Source organism: Mizuhopecten yessoensis, unplaced genomic scaffold (genome assembly GCF_002113885.1).
Source record: "Mizuhopecten yessoensis strain PY_sf001 unplaced genomic scaffold, ASM211388v2 scaffold6893, whole genome shotgun sequence".
In the NCBI taxonomy this organism is placed as follows: domain Eukaryota; kingdom Metazoa; phylum Mollusca; class Bivalvia; order Pectinida; family Pectinidae; genus Mizuhopecten; species Mizuhopecten yessoensis.
This window is the reverse complement of record NW_018406777.1, coordinates 194,328-214,138: the sequence shown is the minus strand read 5'-3', so window position 1 is coordinate 214,138 and position 19,811 is coordinate 194,328. Positions and strand designations below refer to the sequence as shown.

Below are 19,811 nucleotides of genomic sequence, written 5' to 3'. Positions count from 1 at the left end.
GATATCGTTACTATGATTTGTAGTAAGAGAAGGACCTGAGTTGTTGATAACACTAGATAGGGTGAGATGTACAGCGTATAGGAGATTTACTATAATATACAATACACCTGAATTGCAGCTTGTAAATATTTGTTGTAAATCAATGTGGAATAACAACTTATAAACAATGCACCGTGTGTGCGTTGGTAGAAACAACCGACCGCCACCCGATACTGATACCCGTGATCGTCAAACATTAATACAGCATGTATAAAGAGGCGGTTGACCGTGAACACCACGCGCACACACACGTGTTTTACTACATGTAACCCTTGTCTCTTCAAATTATGATATGACAAACTTGGTAGTTTGATAGTGTTTATTCCCTTAGGAAAAACCTGTTATATTTACAAACAAATAAAATAACACATTGACCTGTTCTTGCATACATCGACATGAATACAAAGACGCGAGTATACAAGATGGTAAATTACAAACGTACAATAACAATGTGAAAATTACAGACAGATTTACCAGGGTTGATATGGATGGATGTTGACTTCCACGAGTCCTGGAGAGGAATGGGTGGAGAGAGTTGGGTTGGGACGTGACAGGATTCCGGTGTGCCCGTGTATTCCGTTTATACCACTCACCCCATTCAACCAATCATACGCACGCACGTACATACTGACATGCATTTCCTTATGTAAGAATGTTTGCTTATCATGGTAATTATGGTGATGGTGATGATTATGACAACGATGATGATGATAATTGCAGAAACGAGGATTGTTGATCCCTGGTAAGACACAAATTACGAATAAATATTAAACAATAAACATATATATGCTGATATTGCTCATTTTTTTTACAAATAAATTCAAATTTTTAACACATTAGAAATTATCTTTTGGCAGTGTCCAAACTGGTTTCGGCATAATTTCCACACTTAAACGAAATCACGTATGAAAGAGTTCTAACAGTCGACTGGCGTTCACGCCTGTGTTCACCGACACAAGCACCGTCTAAACCGTCCTCTTTTCCTCCTTAAACACCATTAGGATTGACCTGCCGGATCTTTTCCCTAGTCAGGTCCATCAACACCACCCCGCCATCATTTTCCTGCAGGTTTGTGCTTTTTTTCCTCTGGTTTCCTGGCGAACCGGAAGTCACCGGTGTGACCTTCACCTTTGCGGGTAGGAGGGAATACCGGAAAAACCATACACACAGGTTGGGCGGCTGGCCCTGGTTGTTTTATTTACGTGAGCGCCATTTGTAGCCCTTGTCTCTTCAAATTATAATAAGACAGGCTTGGTAGTTTGATAGTGTTTATTCCCGTAGGAAAAACCTGTAATATTAACAAACAAAAACAATAAATACATTTGATAACATAATGACCTGTTCTTACATACATCGACATGAATACAAAGACGCGAGTAAACAAGATGGTAAATTACAAACGTACAATGACAAGGTGAACATTACAGACAGACTTACCAGGGCTGATATGAATGGATGTTGACTCCCACGAGTCCTGGAAAGGAATGGCTGAAGAGAGTTGGGTTGGGACGTGACAGGACTCCGGTCTTCCGTTTAATACTACTCACTCCATTCAACCAATCATACGCGCGCACGTACATACTGACATGTATTTACTTATGTAAGAATGAAAATGTTAGGCACGTGATAGATGCTGTGTTAGTGCAGTGAACCTAGTACACATGGGGTACAGGGTTACATGGGTTAAACTACACAACAAAAGCACTCAGACATGAAGGTTCGATAGAAGGGGTCAGGATAGCACAGGTCAAGGTTGAGAAAGGTGAAAAGGAGAGGTAAAAACATACAAACACATGGAAAACAAAGCTAAAATGTTAGGTTGGATGGTGAAGTGCCTAAATTTGTTTTATGATACTAATGTCTATAATGTGACAATAATGCTTAATTTGGTATACATTTGTAGAGATGTTTACATTACATATACAATCATACCCACAATGTATACAACTATACCCACAATATATACAATCATACATATATTTAAGCATTGAACTGTTTTTGTATGGTATTTATGATCTATTTGAATAACACAGCTTTGCAAGCAAACAACTTAATGCGTGCTAGCGCATTATGAGTTGTTTGCTTGCTAAGCAATCATGGCAAAATATTCTCCAAATGAGATCCAAGGGAATATGCCAGGCCCCAATGCCAATTCTTGTAGTATGTCTTTATTATATTTTTCATGCCCAGCAATTTAATGTATGGTTATTGGGTGGGGATGTCAACTACTATTTGTACAATTTTGAATCCCTGCCTCCCATGAATGCTTCTGACCAGAAGAAGTCGTTTATAGCAATATAGCCATATTACCCCCTTTTGCCCCCCCCCNCCCCCCCCCATAAGCCCCCCTTGGGGTCAGCTCAACCATTTGTACAATTTTTAATCTCCATTACACAGGGATGCTTCCAGTCAAATATGGTTGATATTCATTTCTTATTTCCAGAGAAGAAGTCGCTTAAATCAATATAGCCGAATTGCCCCCTTTTGGCCCCGCCCATCAGGCCCCTAATTTAGACTTAATATGAAATAAATCCTTTCATTCCTGGATTTTAAAGAATTTGCTATGTTTCCCATAATTAGCCCCACCCCTCAGGCCCCTATGGGACCAGACCCACCATTTATACAAAATTTGTTCCTCTTCTCCTCAGGATGCTTCTGACCAAATTTGGTCAAAATATGCTCAGTCGTTTCTGACGAGTACCATTTTTTAGGAAAAGTTGCCGGACGACGGACGACGGACGACGGACGCCGCGCCATGGCATAAGCTCGCTTGCTCTTCGGGCAGGTGAGCTAAAAACGTATACGTTTCGATACGGAAATAGTCTGGTTCCCAGTTCTGTTTAAGTAAAAGCGTAACTGGAGTCTGATACTCAGATCCGTATAAGACCAATTACTTTATAGAGGCTATGGTGGTCTTAATTTTCTTGTGAAGGTTGTGGGTTCGATTCCTGTACTTGATTCAGATACAACTACGCGCCTTTGACCTTCCGTTTTGCCAAGTAGACAGGGAAAGAATTACAAAAACATATAGTTTTACTATACGGACCCCGGTCTGATTCCCAGTTCCGTTTATGTTTACCGGAACTAGGGTCTGGTTTCCCGTTCCGTTTAAGGAAAAACGTAACTGGAGTCTGACACTCAGCTCCGTATAAGACCAACTACTTTATAGAGGCTACGGCGGTCTTAATTTTCGTATGAAAGGTTGTGGGTTCGATTCCTGTACTTGATTCAGATATAACTACATGCTTTTTACCTTCCGTTTTTCGAGGTAGACAGGGAAAGAATTACAAAAAACGTATACGTTTATTATACGGAACTAGGGTCCGATTCCCCGTTCCGTTTAAGGAAAAACGTAACTGGAGTCTGACACTCAGCTCCGGATAAGACCAATTACTTTATAGAGGCTATGGTGGTCTTAATTTTCGTATGAAAGGTTGTGGGTTCGATTCCTGTTCTTGATTCAGATATAACAATATGCCTTTTACCTTTGGTTTTTCGAGGTAGACAGGGAAAGAATTACAAAAAACGTATACGTTTACTATACGGAACTGGGGTCTGGTTCCCAGTTCCGTTTAAGGAAAAACGTAACTGGAGTTTGAATCTCAGTTCCGTATCAGACCAATTACTTTATAACGGCTATGGTGGTCTTAATTTTCGTATGAAAGGTTGTGGGTTCGATTCCTGTACTTGATTCAGATATAACTACATGCCTTTTACCTTTCGTTTTTCGAGGTAGACGGGGAAAGAATTACAAAAAACGTATACGTTTACTATACGGAACTGGGGTCTGGTTCCCAGTTCCGTTTAAGAAAAAACGTAACTGGAGTTTGAATCTCAGTTCCGTATCAGACCAATTACTTTATTGAGGCTATGGTAGTCTTAATTTTCCTGTGACAGGTTGTGGGTTCGATTACTGTACTGGATTCAGTCAAACCAACATCTTTGAGCTTCCGTTTTTCAAGGTAGACAGGGGAAAAAATACCAAAAAACATATACGTTTACTATACGGACCCCGGTCTGATTCCCAGTTCCGTTTATGTTAAACGGAACTAGGGTCTGGTTCCTAGTTCCGTTAAACGGAACTGGGGTCTGGTTCCCAGTTCCGTTTAAGGAAAAACGTAACTGGAGTCTGACACTCAGTTCCGTATACGACCAATTACTTTATAGAGGCTATGTTGGTCTTAATTTTCGTGTGAAAGGTTGTGGGTTCGATTCCTGTCCTTGATTCAGATATAAATACGGGCCTTTGACCTTTCGTTTTTCGAGGTAGACAAGGAAAGAATTACAAAAAACTTAAACGTTTACTATACTATGGCTATCGTAGTCTTATTTTTTGTGTGAAAGGTTGTGGGTTCGATACCTGTAATGGATTCAGATTTGCGTTCCCAGTCGATTATAAGAGGCTTGCTATGATGTTTGTCTGAAACAGACCTAGTAATTTTAAACGGAACTAGTATCTGGTTCCCAGTTCCGTTTATGTTAAACGGAACTACCGTCTGGTTCCCAGTTCCGTTTATGTTAATCGGAACTATGGTCTGGTTCCTAGTTCCGTTTATCTTAAACGGAACTAGGAACCAACTTCAGGCTCAATGGAACATGACATTTCCCCAGCGCATAAGGTTCAGATTATCACGCTAGTTCATCGTTAGATGTTAAATTAATATATATTTAGATATTTAACAGTGTTTAACAGTTACAGTCACTTTGATAGCCACTAAAATAACGATAGCTCAAGCACTCGCGCTTTTAGTCTGTAGTGATAAATCAGCAGGGATGTTATAATAAATGTTGATGAGGAGAATTGGCAATGTACAAACGGAGATTGTGTGACATAAATAGCTCGGCTAGTACTTGTTCATCTCCGTTAATTGTATCTTTCCCTATTTGATTGTCTTACATCCTTCACTGTTCCGTTTGATACCAAAAATATGTTTGTCGACATGTGTGCGACATGTGTATCTCAGGGCGCGATGGCCAAGTGGTTAAGGTGTCTGACATCTGCTACCACTATAAATGTAAATCACCAAACCGATAACCCATGGATTACAGAAAATTGTAAAACATTGAATAATTAATATAAGAGGTCATTGTCAGAATTTAATCATTGTAAATCTGATGATAACCATCACATATTGATCCCTTCGAAACGTTCTTACAAGAAAATGGAGTTAAAGCTGAAACGTCAATACAAACGACACGAAGGTGACATGCTGGAAATGTTAAAAAAATCGAACCCCAAGAAGTTCCACAAACTATTTAAAAGCAAATCAAGCCAATGGGCAAATTCAACTTTATCAAACGAAGTTTTTTTTATACTTATTTAAAAATCTAACAATGAGTAATAATAGTGATATAGATGACAGCGAACCTAATGTCGACGAGGCCATCTACAATGAGTTAGACAAAGATATTGATAAAGATGAAATATTAAAAGTCATAAACAATCTAAAAAACAACAAAAGTTGCAGTGAGGACTTAATGATCAATGACCTTTTTATTAAAGGAAAAGATATTTTGTTGCCTTGTATGGAAAAATTGTTCAATGTGATTTTTTAAGTCTGGGCATTTCCCAGAAGCATGGTGCAAATCTTGTATTGTTCCAATTCACAAAAAGGGCAACTTAAATGACACCAACAATTATCGTGGCATTTCGTTAGTTAGTTGGTTTGGAAAAGTTTTTATGGGCGTTTTAAATACCAGAATATCAAATTGGGAAAAAAAGTATGGTATTCTAACTGACGCACAGTTTGGTTTCAGAATGTCAATCACTGACGCCATTTTTTGTTTTACAAACACTTATAGATAAGTCCCTAAAAAAGAAAAAACGTTTGTACTGCTGTTTTGTAGACTTTAAAAAAGCTTTTGATTTTGTTAATAGAAGCAAGTTATGGTGTAAAATGATCAATTGTGGTATCAGAGGTAAGTTCCTTCAAATTTTGATTGACCTATATAATAATGTTAAATCATGTGTAAAGTATAATGGAGTCCTAAGTGATAGTTTTTGCAACAAGATTGGACTTTTACAGGGCGAAGTACTGTTACCAGTTTTCTTTCTTTATATGTTAATGATTTTGAGATCAATTTCATAAAAGACAATTGTCCAAGTGTAGAACTGCAACTTATAAACCTATTTTTGATCATGTATGCAGATGACATGGTGCTGCTATCAGAAACACCAGAAGGTCTCCAATCTATGCTGGACTCCCTACAGGATTATTGTAACACATGGGATCTGGAAGTCAACATATCTAAAACCAAAACAGTTGTTTTTAGAAATGGTTGTTACTTGCGAAATAATGAAACGTGGTCTTATAAAGATACAAACATTGATATCGTGGATGAATTCAAGTATCTAGGTATGCTTTTTAATTATAATGGAAAATTTCTTAAAACACAGAAGCATGTGGCTGATCAAGGAAGAAAGGCACTGTTCGCCTTAGCATCTTCATTACGCAATTATTGTTTTAATATTGAAACTCAGTGTACTATTTTTGACTCTTATGTAAACAGTATTTTGTGTTATGCCTCAGAAATCTGGGGATTTCACAAAGCACCTGATGTAAATAAAGTTCATTTAAATTTTTGTAAAAAGATTCTTGGAGTCAGACAATGCACTTATAATGATCTGGTTTATTGTGAACTTAATAGATTCCCCCATATAGTCCAAAGGAAACTGAGGATTTTTAAATACTGGTTAAAAGTGAAATGTAGCGATAACTGTATATTAAAAGCTTGCTATGACGAGCGTATAAGTGGTAATGATGGCTGGTTAATTAATATTAGGCAATAATTAGCTAGTATGGGTTTAGAGTATATCTTTGAGGAAAACTTACCTATTAATATTGCGGCAAAGATTATAGAACAAAGATTAATCGATGTTTCACGACAAAGTGTGTTAACAAATATTTCAAATTCTTCAAAGGGTATTTATATCAACACCTGATAGACAATGTCGACTTACAGTTTTATTTGCGTAAGCCAATCAAATCAAAATTAAAGCGTCAAATTACTCGCTATAGACTGTCCTCTCACAGTTTTAATATTGAGGTCGGGAGGCGGAATAATATAAACCGTCATAATCGACTGTGTACTAGATGTAATTTAGGCGACATTGAAGATGAGTTTCATTTGATTCACAAATGTCCATTTTATGAAAATCTAAGGTTAAAGTACATAAGGAAATATTATCGTTTAAGTCCGAGTGTGTTAAAGCTAACTCAACTATTAAGTACCAATAATGTAAGGGAACTTTTTAATCTTGGAAAATATTTACATTTGACAACAAGTGTACGTAAAGAGTCACTCTCCTCTTAACCTATGTCCATATGTTATTCTGTATTGTATTGCATAAACTGTTGTACTTATCTTGTAATACATGTATTATACGCATGAGTCAGTTGACTCAAGGTTAATAAAATAATAATAACTATCCCTCCACCACTGGGTCCGCGGGTTCGATGCCTTATATGTGGGGCTGTCGCCAGGTACTGACTATTAAAATGACCATAGCTGTTAATAGGACGTAAAACACAAACAAACCAAATGTATATCAGGTCTCTGTATCAACACTGCGAGAGAAATATGTTCATAGGATTATGAATGTAATGGGATGGTGATCATTTTGAAGTTTTAACTTTTGTCTGGCTTTCATGATCAGATTTGTCTCTCTCTGACTATAAATTGACGTTGTTTGCGCACGCAAGGGAGCCATTTACTTCTGAAAGTTTCCCATACTTAAAGTTTGTACCATAAATACGCAGATTTATCATGTTTATGACCGAGGTACTTGTCATGCCAAACACAGTTAAAGTATTTCTTACGTTTTGCGGCGTGTATTCTCGGATTAGCACATATTCATACCATATTTACGTTCGCAAAAATCTATAACTTGTTGATTTGCATTATTACATCAAGTAACCGATGTACTAGACAAACAAGGATGGAACCAAGGCATTGGTCACTTTCAATTACATGTACACTGCATGAAGGGCATGAATCACACGCAGACTACAGTCAAACGCTAATTGAAATTATTTACTCCATTGTGACGAAAATTGCGAGAGACTGAAACATTGTATTTATTATTTATTCTGTGACTTTTGTTCATCTTCGATACCTAACAAAACACGCACAAAAATGCCAGTAGACCCTTTTCTCATACGTGTAAATGTGTTATTGTCATGCAGATACATATATAAATGAGATGACTATATAGGTAAATAAAACGCTACACTATAGTGAATACAATCGGGGATGGGTGTGGGTGTGAGGCATCCTCGATATGAAGGAGTTTCGCTCACTTTCGCTCTCTACACCCCTGTAATATGTCATAGGTAGCAGAATACAGTAGAAATGGCCCGACTCTGATAAACAAGGCACATGTCGAGGAAATGTAAACACAGCGGATTTACCCTACACAACACATGTATACATGTATATATATTTGTAAACTGCATTACATTTACAATACATATAAAGTACTGAGAAGTGTATAAACCTCTTTTTTCTATGTATGTCACTTGTGTGAAAACCATGGTTACCACATCAAAAATTACCAAAAAATGCCAAAAATTGCTATTTTTAACCCAAAATTTGACCCCCGCAACTAGTAATTTTTTTCCTAAGCTCTGTCTGAAATTAAAGATTACCTACCTGGTTGCAGAATTATCTGGGTCCCAGTAAAGTTGTAAAACTTGATTTTTTGCAATTTTGCGTCGTGTGCTGTTGTCAAAATTTTACCTCCTGTAAAGCTAGCTTTTCATGTGTACGCACCCTTTCGGATTATGGCCAAAATTTTATTCTCGAACCAAAAAAATCTTCTTTCTTTTTTACAAATGTGAAGCTCACATAGCCCACTTCATCATGCTTATACCAATTTTAGTACATTTTTTTTTTTACATTATACAGGGGTTAGCCATTTAACAAAAATATCACCCATGGCCACAACCCTCTACTGTACACTGCTACCATAGCAAAATTGAAGGTTCAGTGTGCAACACCTTGTAGATGAGACGAGAAGACTAGTTTGGTCCTTTGATGTACATTAAAAGAATCTCGCGGTCGAGTAACGGCAGAAGATGACAGGCTTTGAAGTCGGGCGTCCCTCCTCGTAATCTTCAAAGGATGAGTATTAGACTTTTGTTTACCTGACACCAATCAAATAGCTAACCGCGTGCCTTCATTTTTACTATGAGAAATTCCAGGGGTGTAGAGAGCGAAAGTGAGCGTAACCCCTCGATATCGAGAATGGGGTGTGAGTGTGAGTGATGTGATTCCACTACACACTGTTTGACTGGTGAACCTTTTAACGAGGGTGTCCACAAATGGAACGACTGTCTACAAGATCACATCAATTAAGGTCATCATTGCGACACCCCCATGTCCGAGTTTTGTTCGTGAAAATGTTCAGTATACAACATCCAGTGTAATCACGTGACGGTACTGATGTAACATGTCAGTTACTTTTGAAGGATTCATAATGGGCGAGTATTTTTATACTATGAAAAGCGTTTGTCTAAAGTGTAAAACTAGAAGAGGAGAATGACATGTTAGTAATGTTAGTCTATTGCAATGTAAATAGACTATTATATTTACATTCATCATTCAGGCTATGTTTTGTTCTATTTTCTAACGGAGGAGGACGACAACATTTAGGTAGAAAGGGACTATTCTTTTATAACATTTTCAAAAAAGATTTTAGTCCGTCTCTGGGGTAGAATCCTTCTTCAAATGGTGGAGTATAGAGGGCTATTTTTACAGGCAGACACAATTTTCAGAATACAGAAATATGCGTGCTGTTTCCAGTATCCATTTTTTCTATTCTTGAGATTAGTAATCAGTATTTTGAACAACTATTCCAAATCCCATATCAAAATTCACGCTGCACAACCAGCAATCGACAAAGAGAAGGGAAGTGCGGGCATGAATGAGGGCAGGCGTCACGTGGTCGTTTTCCCTAATATTTCTAATTCATACGATTCAATTGTATGACCTGAAGCATTATTAATTGATTAATGGTGGCATAGGGGTCATATACATCGTAATAGATTTCATTTGCAAATTTAGTGCATTAGTAAAGGTACTTTGGTGCATCAAAGACAAACTATAATTAGATTGTTTTTTTTTTTAAACTTTTGGACGGTATTGAAACTTTGGATAATGTTTAATCATATCTCCTTCATGCAAACGGAAATGAATAATTTCACCTATGGTTGTTAAAAATGACAGAACAGTACACATTCGAATTATACTTTCGTGAACGATGCAAGCACACTAAATGCGGTGAGGAAACGTTATACAGGGCCCCCAACATACCATCAAGCGAATATGGTTTTCAGGGCTACATTGTATATCATAAAGAGAAATATACATGTACTCACCTGAATATCCACGTGGCACCTGTCCTAATGTTACGATTGGTTAACGTAAAACATAATTAAAATATAATATCAGGGCCCGTATTCACGAAACCGTTCTCATGCTCAAGCATGGAGTGTGTGCTCAAGTCTGATTTCTTGTTCCGGTTATAACTCGATTATAATTTTTTATTTTGTCAATGATTTGGACTTAAAGTCGAATACTGTTTTCAATGTTTTAATCTTATGTTTTGGTCGTTTGATGTGATTTAAGCGAGTTACAAGTATGTTGATTTGAGCACAGAATCCATGCTTGAGCATAAAAACGGTTTCATGAAAACAGGCCCAGATAACACTCAACTAGTTTTCTAGTCTCCTACCATAATGACCGACAAGAGAATAGGAACTAAATCGGAATATGGCGTGTTGCCAATGTCCGATTTATACTCCACCTGCGATGTGAATGAGAGAGACTAAGTTATTGGTTTCAGCCTTGATTGACCAAAAATCCTGTTGTTGTTTCCCCGTAGCTAAGTTACGCTGTGTTACGTTTTTATTTTGCTATAATTAAACTAGTTACAAACTTTTCCATTAGTACAAATGGTATGAGGATTTGCTTGGCCGAGAATATATACCTTAAAACAGAAATCCATCGTTTGACAGCATAGGTGTGTCTAGAAAATATGTCTGATGAAACGATATGTGAGGGATATGTAAAATTTGGACAGTGAGAATGCTTTCCCTGCGGACAAAAGTTCGGCAAACAACCTCGAGATAATTTAGTCGTTTACCAGATAAATATCAACGTTGATTTGTTTAAAAAATGTTTTGTATACTGATGGGCCAATGGCCAAAAGTTTGAATAAAACTTGAAAACTTGAACTTGAAAACTTGAATTTGGCAACAAAGGCTACCGCACACGATCACCGTTAACCGGGTTATGACGCTAGGCTGTTAAAGAAACATCTTAATGTGTTGTATTCAAGATTACGTTTATTAACCATACTAAAAACTAAAATATGACGATGTAAAAGCGCATATTGACAATTGTCGATATGAACGCCAGTTAGTCCGAATTATTCTGACGTTTATCGACTTTTTTCATATCGGTCTGCCGTCGATTAACGTCAGAACTCCGGCCCTCTACAATATGCGGGAAATATGCGACCCGCGGCCGGAGCGCACTTCAAACTGATATTTTAGAAACAAATCGTCATTTTCACACACATGTCGCACATGGATCGAAAGATCTATTCTTTATGCACAAGATGAACATACATAACATGCCTCAAACAACTAATACAATCACTAAAAACATATTTTTTCAAACTTACTCTGTTTTACTCTAGTTTATTGATAGCCCCGCCTTCCAATGCCACGTGACTAAAATCTCGCTGGCCTACGTCATAACGTTGGGAAATACCTTCGGTAACGCGAGATCTCGTCAAGTCATGTGACATTTCTCATGGCCTAATTTCCATAAAAAACATGGGTTGGTATAGAAAACGTTGGAAAATGCGTTTCGTAATGATCTTTGAAACATGTTATTGATACCACCTAGTGCATAAAGAATAGATCTTTCGATCCATGTGCGACATGTGTGTGAAATTTACGATTTGTATCTAAAATATCAGTTTGAAGTGCGCTCCGGCCGCGGGTCGCATATTTCCCCCATATTATAGAGGGCCGGAGTTCTGACGTTAATCGACGACAGACCGATATGAAAAAAGTCGATAAAACGTCAGAATAATTCGGACTAAACGCCAGTATACAATGTACTAAAATTTACAATTTTAAAATGCCGTCCAATCCCTAATTACGTAGTGACTTATCTGTCAGAAACTAAGGGTTTTATATACATTTTTACCATGAGAAAGTTTGTCAGCTTAATGGTGTTATCATAATGATATTATCATGTTGTATGGTATTTACATGATATGATATTTTTCAAACTTTTCTCTTCTGCATTACAAAACTTTTATATACACCGCCTTGGCATGTTGTTTGTGTATATTTTTTTATTAACTAGCGTAGGTACCGGCGAGATATGCTGATGGACTTAATAAAGTTATACTACACATTGTTTTTTAAATTTTACAATGTGAATACTTATAACGTAGAACAACGTTCTAACTACACGTCCGCACAGGAATTGTCAGTGTTATATATACGGCTCAAAACGTTCCCGTTTAAGTTTAATTTATTCAGCCGTAACAAGAACTTCAGTGCAAGGGTATGTAGAAGTGTTTTTGTAAGCACCTGTTGTATTTTACTGAACGAATGACCAAAACTAGTCTCTTTGATGTTGCCGTGTGTACCCATTACTCTGCGTACGTTTCCTTTTTTTTAGTTAACCAAGTCCCACACCCGATTGTAGAATGCCCATGTGGTCTGTAACTATATATGATGTAGTCTATCAGTAATCGGGAATGTCTTTCATCATCAGTGATTGGAAGTCCGCAGTATTACTGAGTCTGAATCTCAAACAAATATCGATTTAAGTTACAAACGTCATTAGCGTGATCTAAGTAGGTTCTTGTGTAAACGGAAGTTGCAACATGTGCAGCGATTAAGACGTGTAAACATCAATGACACGTGCACGACGTGCGCGTTCGTGCACGTGTGGCATTCAAAACGAAGCATACCTACTCGTTAATTGATCCAAAATGGTTTCAAGTACATCACGACTCCCCTTCCTACATTCTCTTGTTGGTGTAAACCCATTTTGTTCATATTTCTCTCAGTTGGGCACACAATGCTCTTCCCCCACCATCTAGGTGTGTATATTAATACCTCCCAGAACAGTGTTTGGAACCAACACGGCGCTATGTCATCTTGTTTTAAGACTATTCTTCGCTCACATAATCCCTTTCTTCTCAAGAATGTGTTCTGATAAAATGAATACGCTGATACAACATCGCTTTATCCTAGACAAACGGAAACGTTCAGAACTATTACATGGCAATTTGTCTAAACCTAACACTAAGTGCGTGCATCAGAACAATTTTTAACTTGGTACACATGTCTTCAGACGTCACATGTTAGGCATATTGAAATCGAATAAATATACATCGAGAATCTAACGAAATGACGACTCTCTAGATTTTCATTAGTCAGTTTAAATGAATGTCCGGATTATACAGTAGTCGGTAGTCGGTTTAGACAGGGTTGTTCACTATATGGACTAAACAGATGTTCGGATTCGACAGTATTCGGTTTAGAAACTGCCCCGATTATACAGTATTTGTTTTAAACAAGGTTAATGGGTGGTCAGGTGGTGCAATGGATAGCGCTCTTGCCTTTCACCAAGGCGGCCGGGGTTCGATTACCCGATCGAACGTGAAAAGGCATGGGGTCGCCTGCTCGACCACGTGGGTTTTCACCCGGTACTCCGGTTTCCTCCCACAGTTAGACCCTCCGCGCACTTACATCCGGGCTAGGAGTAGTAATTATTTCATAATTGTTGAAAAATAGTTAAGTTTAATAAAACCCACAACAGGTTACTATGTTTACATAGACAAGTCATTGTTCATGTTGCTAATATACTGCTTCGCGATGGTACAATTTTCTCCTCAGTGTCAATTATTATTCTTGAATAAATCTTATCGATCCATAGAAAACATACAAATCCAATGCAAACACCTCGTCTATCGTACTCCTATAGCAGACAAGTACAGCTGTCAGCAGTTCACACTACGGCTCTAAATGTTTGTTATTACTTTCCTCTGAGAGGCGTAGCTCATTGGAGCTAATGGATGTTTATTATATACACCATATAGAGACACCATATTTCACTTTCCCCTGTGTCTAACGGTCTTGCTTAAGTGGTGAAAACGGACATTTTCAATTGATTTTCATACATCGGTTACGAAAAACTAAATTTCAGTTGTTGTTTTGTTGAACGTTGAACGTAAATGATAATGAAACAAACTGGAACAGGAAAATTATGATTTTTTGCTGGCAAATTGCTAAATTAAGCTTTCTTTTTTGAATTATTCCATACAGTTGCGACAGTGATGACCAAAATTGATATCGCGTAAGCAAAACACATAGGAAAATTTAAAAACAAAGTCAAGTCATATGATATTGTTAAATGACCGTATACGTTATTTTTGACGTCACTGTGGTTTCCATGGAGATTTGTAGGAGGATAGAGAACTGGTCTCTGTTATAGAACTTATGCATTGTGTATCACGAGTGGTACAAAACGTGGGCATGATTTATTAAAGCGATGGATTGCCAATAATCGAAGGTGTGAAGTTGTAAGAGATCAATGGGCCTCATTAACAGGTACGCCATTCAAGCAAGTGCTGAGGCAGAAAAGAGCAATACCGACATTTGCATAAATTATATAGCCGCTTAAGGCTGGTGTTCTGATGGCAGTTGCTGACCCTGATAAAGTACAGCTTAGTGGTACATTAATGAAGGTGAAATTATAAACACTCATAGATATATCATAATCAAACGTATATTTTTCTGGCATAATAAGTTGGCGTCAGACACACATCTTGCTCTCGTTAATATTTGCGATGTTGGATTGAGTGAAAGATATTTTTATAATTTGACGAATCACGTGTTTAAGCTAAATATGCTTGTCGCTACTGGCCCGTGGTGGTTTTACTCGAGGGTCGTATCAAATTTGGTGTCATTTCAACAACGGATATTTGCCGAGTAAACAAGGCGGGAGGCAGCTTTTGTATCGTCGTAATTAATCGTTGTCCCCATTAGCTGGCACTTACCAAAGCAAATAAGACAGGAGTTATCAGTAACGAAAATTCAATTAGTCTATCGATCAAGTATTGGGAATAATTTGTAAAGATTTATTTGGTTAAATAACATATGAACGATATCCAATACGGTGATCTTTATAACGGTACCTCTAAGAAGAGTAGTATCATTTGTTTGTTGAATCAGACGTGTCCATTCTGGTAAATGTCGAGTTATTGATCATTTAAATGCTGTTTAAGCAGGTCCTACAAATGGAGAGAGGGGAAGGGGAGCAGCCCTGACTCCACAAGTATTGTCATGATAACATTTAATTGTCTCTTAAATGTTTAAATTATAATAAGATTTCTGCGACTGCATACGGACTGTCGTGCAATAAGTGATAAACGGAAACTCTTGACGCCTTTAAGCGCCGATATCACGTAACATCAATAGTAAAACCAACCCGTAAAACTTCGGTGATCATTTCACTGTTACTTCAATCCGCCGCTAGTGGCGCTGTCATCAGACGCGATTTACAACTTTTGCGGTTTAACTATGGTATTCCAATACTAATAAACAGTCAATAGATATGTTTATTCTCAGAAATATGCCCCTATCGACAAAATCCTTGTATAAAATCGTTAAAACTAAGAGCGGTAATGCTGTCCTTATATTTTTGACATTTTTGTGGTACTTACCGGAAGGAGTGTTTGTTAAAAGTTTACATACGAATATGATCATTTTAATTGCTATACATTATATTACAAGCGTTTATTTAATCAAGACCTTCCCCAAATACCTGTGGGGATATACTGTGGTCATATATTGATCGCGTACGTTTGACTTTTCAACACATTTTATTGACAAAGATGAAAGGTTGTGAAAGGATTGGCCAACATATATGCAAACACATGTAAAAGGGATCGGCCAACAGGCATGGCTTGTACAGGTGTCCTTAAATGTACATACAATTACACGTATACATTAAAATGATTAATTTATTAAGTAGTCGTGTATCTAAAGCTTGTTCAGGATTAATATATATGGAAATTATATTTTGCAATAAACATTTATACATACCGTCACTTTATCCAAATCGGGACACTTTTTAGATAAGTATCAATGACTTTATATCATACTATCAATTCCACCATACTATCAATTCTACAATGTACCATACTATAAATTCTACCACACTATCAATTCTACCGTACTATCAATTTTAGCATACTATCAATTCCAAAAATGTTTGAATAGATTCTATCAACTTTTTTCATTTCTACAATCTGAATAAAATCATCTGTTACATGGCTCCGCCTGAACATGTTCAGGCGTAGTACGAAGTTAACGAAGCCATGTAACAGATGATTTTAATCAGATTGTCATTTCTGTTACAAGTCTGGCGCGTGGTTCTATAAATTAACGCGAAATTTTAGAGTAAAAGGGGGTTCTGATTAAATATCTTCTCCAATATAGCACTAATTTTTATGAAATAGACTTTTGAAAATAATATCCAAATAAAGAGCGTCGCACGGCACGTAAATCACGAAAGTTTTATTTTGGTAATTATTCTTACCTTTGAATTGTCCATGTAATGATAATCTGCAGCCAATACAGCTTATTTACAGTTAAATTGTCATAAAAGTATCATCAAGTGAAAACTGCATACATAAAAGTTTGCTTGCATGACAGTTTCTTGGGCCGTTTCCACACAAGTGTCCTGTTTTGGGTACTGTCCCGAATTGGGAACAGTGATGTTAGATCATAAGCTCAAGCACATCAATATAGCAAAAGTCTATTAAAACACATTTCATTCCCGAAAAAGGTTGGAAATCTGGTGAACAGAAATCATTTAGGGAATAATAAAATAAAGCAGAATTGTGAAGAAACTTTATTTTGATTATTTTACATTGTACAGATAACATTATCAGTGCAAGTAAAGATCAGCACTCAATACATGTCTATATCAGTGGTGCACCGCCGCTCTTATACAAAAGATAAATGATATCACTCTTACTGTGCCTGAAATCAAACAGGGCTTATTTATCAATGACTGCCAAGTTGTACCCCTAGGCCTTTACGCGTGCTCTTGGCAGATTCTATCCCTCCAGAATTTGTTCTGTCTGGAAGTCCCACGTCTATAGGGGACGTTTGGTGGGATTTATGCTTGGAAGATTGATGTTGTCACGGACTGTTTCGACCCGTTCCCGTCTCCTTTTGGTAACTCCCACTTCCTGTGTATCATGGAACTGTAGCGTCCTTGTCAACTTAACTTCTCGTGTGGCTTCTTTATGAACGGAAGTACTTCTACCGGAAATAAATGCAATGGGCGGAAGTGTTCCCACTCTTGTCCCAGTTGTTATTTTATCTGATTTGCTAACATGTTGGGCAGATGGAAGAATATGAATTCCATTTCTTTCTTTTGGTTTAGCTTTGCTTGATCTTTTTGGAATTCTGAAAGATTCTTTTTCAAGAGGAGGAAGGGTACACTTTACTGAGACATTCGTATAACTAACTTGAGGACCCGAGCGATGCCCTGTTCCAGAAGACGGATTCTGCTTCCGGTTATTTGAAACCCTCTTGACCACTGGCACTTCAACTGCTGGTAACTCAATGCTTGTGATGGTATGTCCATTTCCTGATAACCTCTGTACAGAAGTTAGTGGCTTCTGGTTCCTCTTATCAGTTTTTATTTTCTTGTATGGCATTTCATTCAGTCTGTCGCCCTGCCCTCCTGACAGCCGGGAGGTAACATTGTCTCTAGCAGATGTCACAGTTTCTGCAATGGCTGATCTCTGTCCAGCAGACAACCCAGGTTTCTTGATGCGTTGCTTTGGTTTTGATTTAGTTGTAGAGTCAAACTTCGTTCGAGCGCTAGAACCTTTGTTTGTGGTCGTGTTTAAATCATTGTCTTTGTGCAGTCCAATATCAGGTTCTCGAAGACATCTAACTTTGTTTACGTTAACATCTGAAAAAGCAAAACAGTTTGTTTTACTTGCAAAAAACACACAAGTAACAAAAGACTGGCGAACTATTGGTGTTACTTCTTCGCGAATTATTTGTCTCCTACTTACGAAACCAAAGACTTACATCTGCTGTTACATGTAGTTTCTGTACATCAAATATAAGTAGCAAACTATCCGATATACGTGTGTAACAGGGAAAGAAAAATGTAACGGACGGCCGGGATACGAACCCGGGACCCTCCAAATTTAGACGGACGCTCTACCAATTGAACTACCTGGCCGCCGAAATCTTCCCAGTCCAGTTTTACTACACATATAATAATATTGTTTCATTAGTGACCAGGCTTACTTGCTTTAATGATTTAATAAACGTTACTTTATATTGTTATTCACCCGTCAATAACAATAAACCAGGGATATGCTATTACCTGTGAGGTCTCGTTCTGATAAACTATCGGGGAAGTCCTCCGGATTTGAGAGTGTCCATGAGGTCGTATTGCCGGAAAAGAGGGATTCCGGTGTTACAGATCGGCTTGACAGTCCCGGTACAGGGGTCATGACCTCTTCTATAGGGGTCAGCATCCTTATCATTGATTCATTCAATCCGAAGTATACCTGTCTCCCACCGATTGCGGAACATTTGTCTTCCAGTGATTGGCGTAGATATTTCTTAATTTTGGAGTCACCAGTAAAAATTGACTGATCTGAATCCTTGAGTGACATGATGAAGAAAATACTAAATATACGAACTATATAAATGAGTAAACTAGGAATCGTGGTCGTTTGTTGATAAGACGAAAATTTAGAACTCGCGTTCAAGAAGCAGCTTTAGCCGAGAGTCTGGCGTAGCTATGAGAGGTTTTGATGACGCAATGGACAATTAAGTCATATGACGTCAGGCTGATTGTGACGTCACTATTCTATTGTTCCTGTACTGCTAAAGGAATCGGAGTGAATTTTACTGCAATTTTTTCTAATTCATTCGGGGTTTGGTTTTGCAAATTTGCAATGCATCACATTAAAAAAATAATTCAGCTTTCTCGGGTATAAAATTTATCGAGTAAGCTCCCAATCAATGCGATATTCGCGAGTTTTTAAATTCGAGATATGAACACACTTAGGTGTTCACCTGTTTATTGGCTAGAATACAAAGTCCCAGATAGTTTTATTTGCATGTTTCGCAAAATACTTTTGTCGTGAAAGTGAAGTAAAGTATTCGTCATTCGTCCGCACGGAAGGGTCACACAGCAGTATCTTGTATAACTTTGGTCATTGTAGGCGTGAGTCCATCATTCCATTTTGTACCGGCGGTCCGTATGTCCCGACGTTCACATAGAGTCTTGACTTTCAATTCAGTTCTCTGTAAATCAATTAGGCCCACCAGCCGCGGTCAATACTGGGTGCGTTTAGAAAGAAGGAATTGCTTATAAACGAGTTCATTAATTGAAGTACACGTTTCCTGTATTACAGGCGGTGGTATGTACTCCAACTTGTCTTACAGATTCATGTAAACCACACGGTCAGCTACATATATAGCTCTCAAACTAATCAGTTTTATAATGCACCAGACTTTCTGTTATATAAAAACAAACATAAAAACCCGAATTAGTTTAAATAAGACATTCAGTATAAAAAGCCACGCACAGACTTACCAACGTTTTATCATGAGAGTGGGAAAAACGGATGTTTAAACCCTAAGATATGTCAAACTAAACAACTTGTACAAAATGAACGTAAACACATC

At 37.6% G+C, this 19,811-nt stretch overlaps 2 protein-coding genes across 2 annotated transcripts in view; both read right to left on the bottom strand.

The window, feature by feature from the left end:
* Positions 1-19,811, bottom strand: part of LOC110452807 (solute carrier family 46 member 3-like) — a 41,219-nt gene that overhangs the window by 8,684 nt on the left and 12,724 nt on the right. The window lies entirely within an intron of this gene.
* On the bottom strand, positions 16,988-18,899 carry LOC110452809. Its single transcript, XM_021501495.1, has 2 exons — positions 18,496-18,899; positions 16,988-18,069 (listed from the first exon to the last, which is right to left on the bottom strand). Exons 1-2 carry the CDS (start codon positions 18,788-18,790, stop codon positions 17,240-17,242), a joined length of 1,125 nt encoding a protein of 374 aa, XP_021357170.1. The 5' UTR covers positions 18,791-18,899; the 3' UTR covers positions 16,988-17,239.

Coding starts and splice junctions, on each gene's coding strand:
- LOC110452809 (XM_021501495.1), bottom strand. CDS start 18,790: ATGTCACTCAAGGATTCAGATCAGTCAATTTTTACTGGTGACTCCAAA. Junction 18,070..18,495: donor ATCAGAACGAGACCTCACAG/GTAATAGCATAT, acceptor TTGCTTTTTCAG/ATGTTAACGTAAACAAAGTT.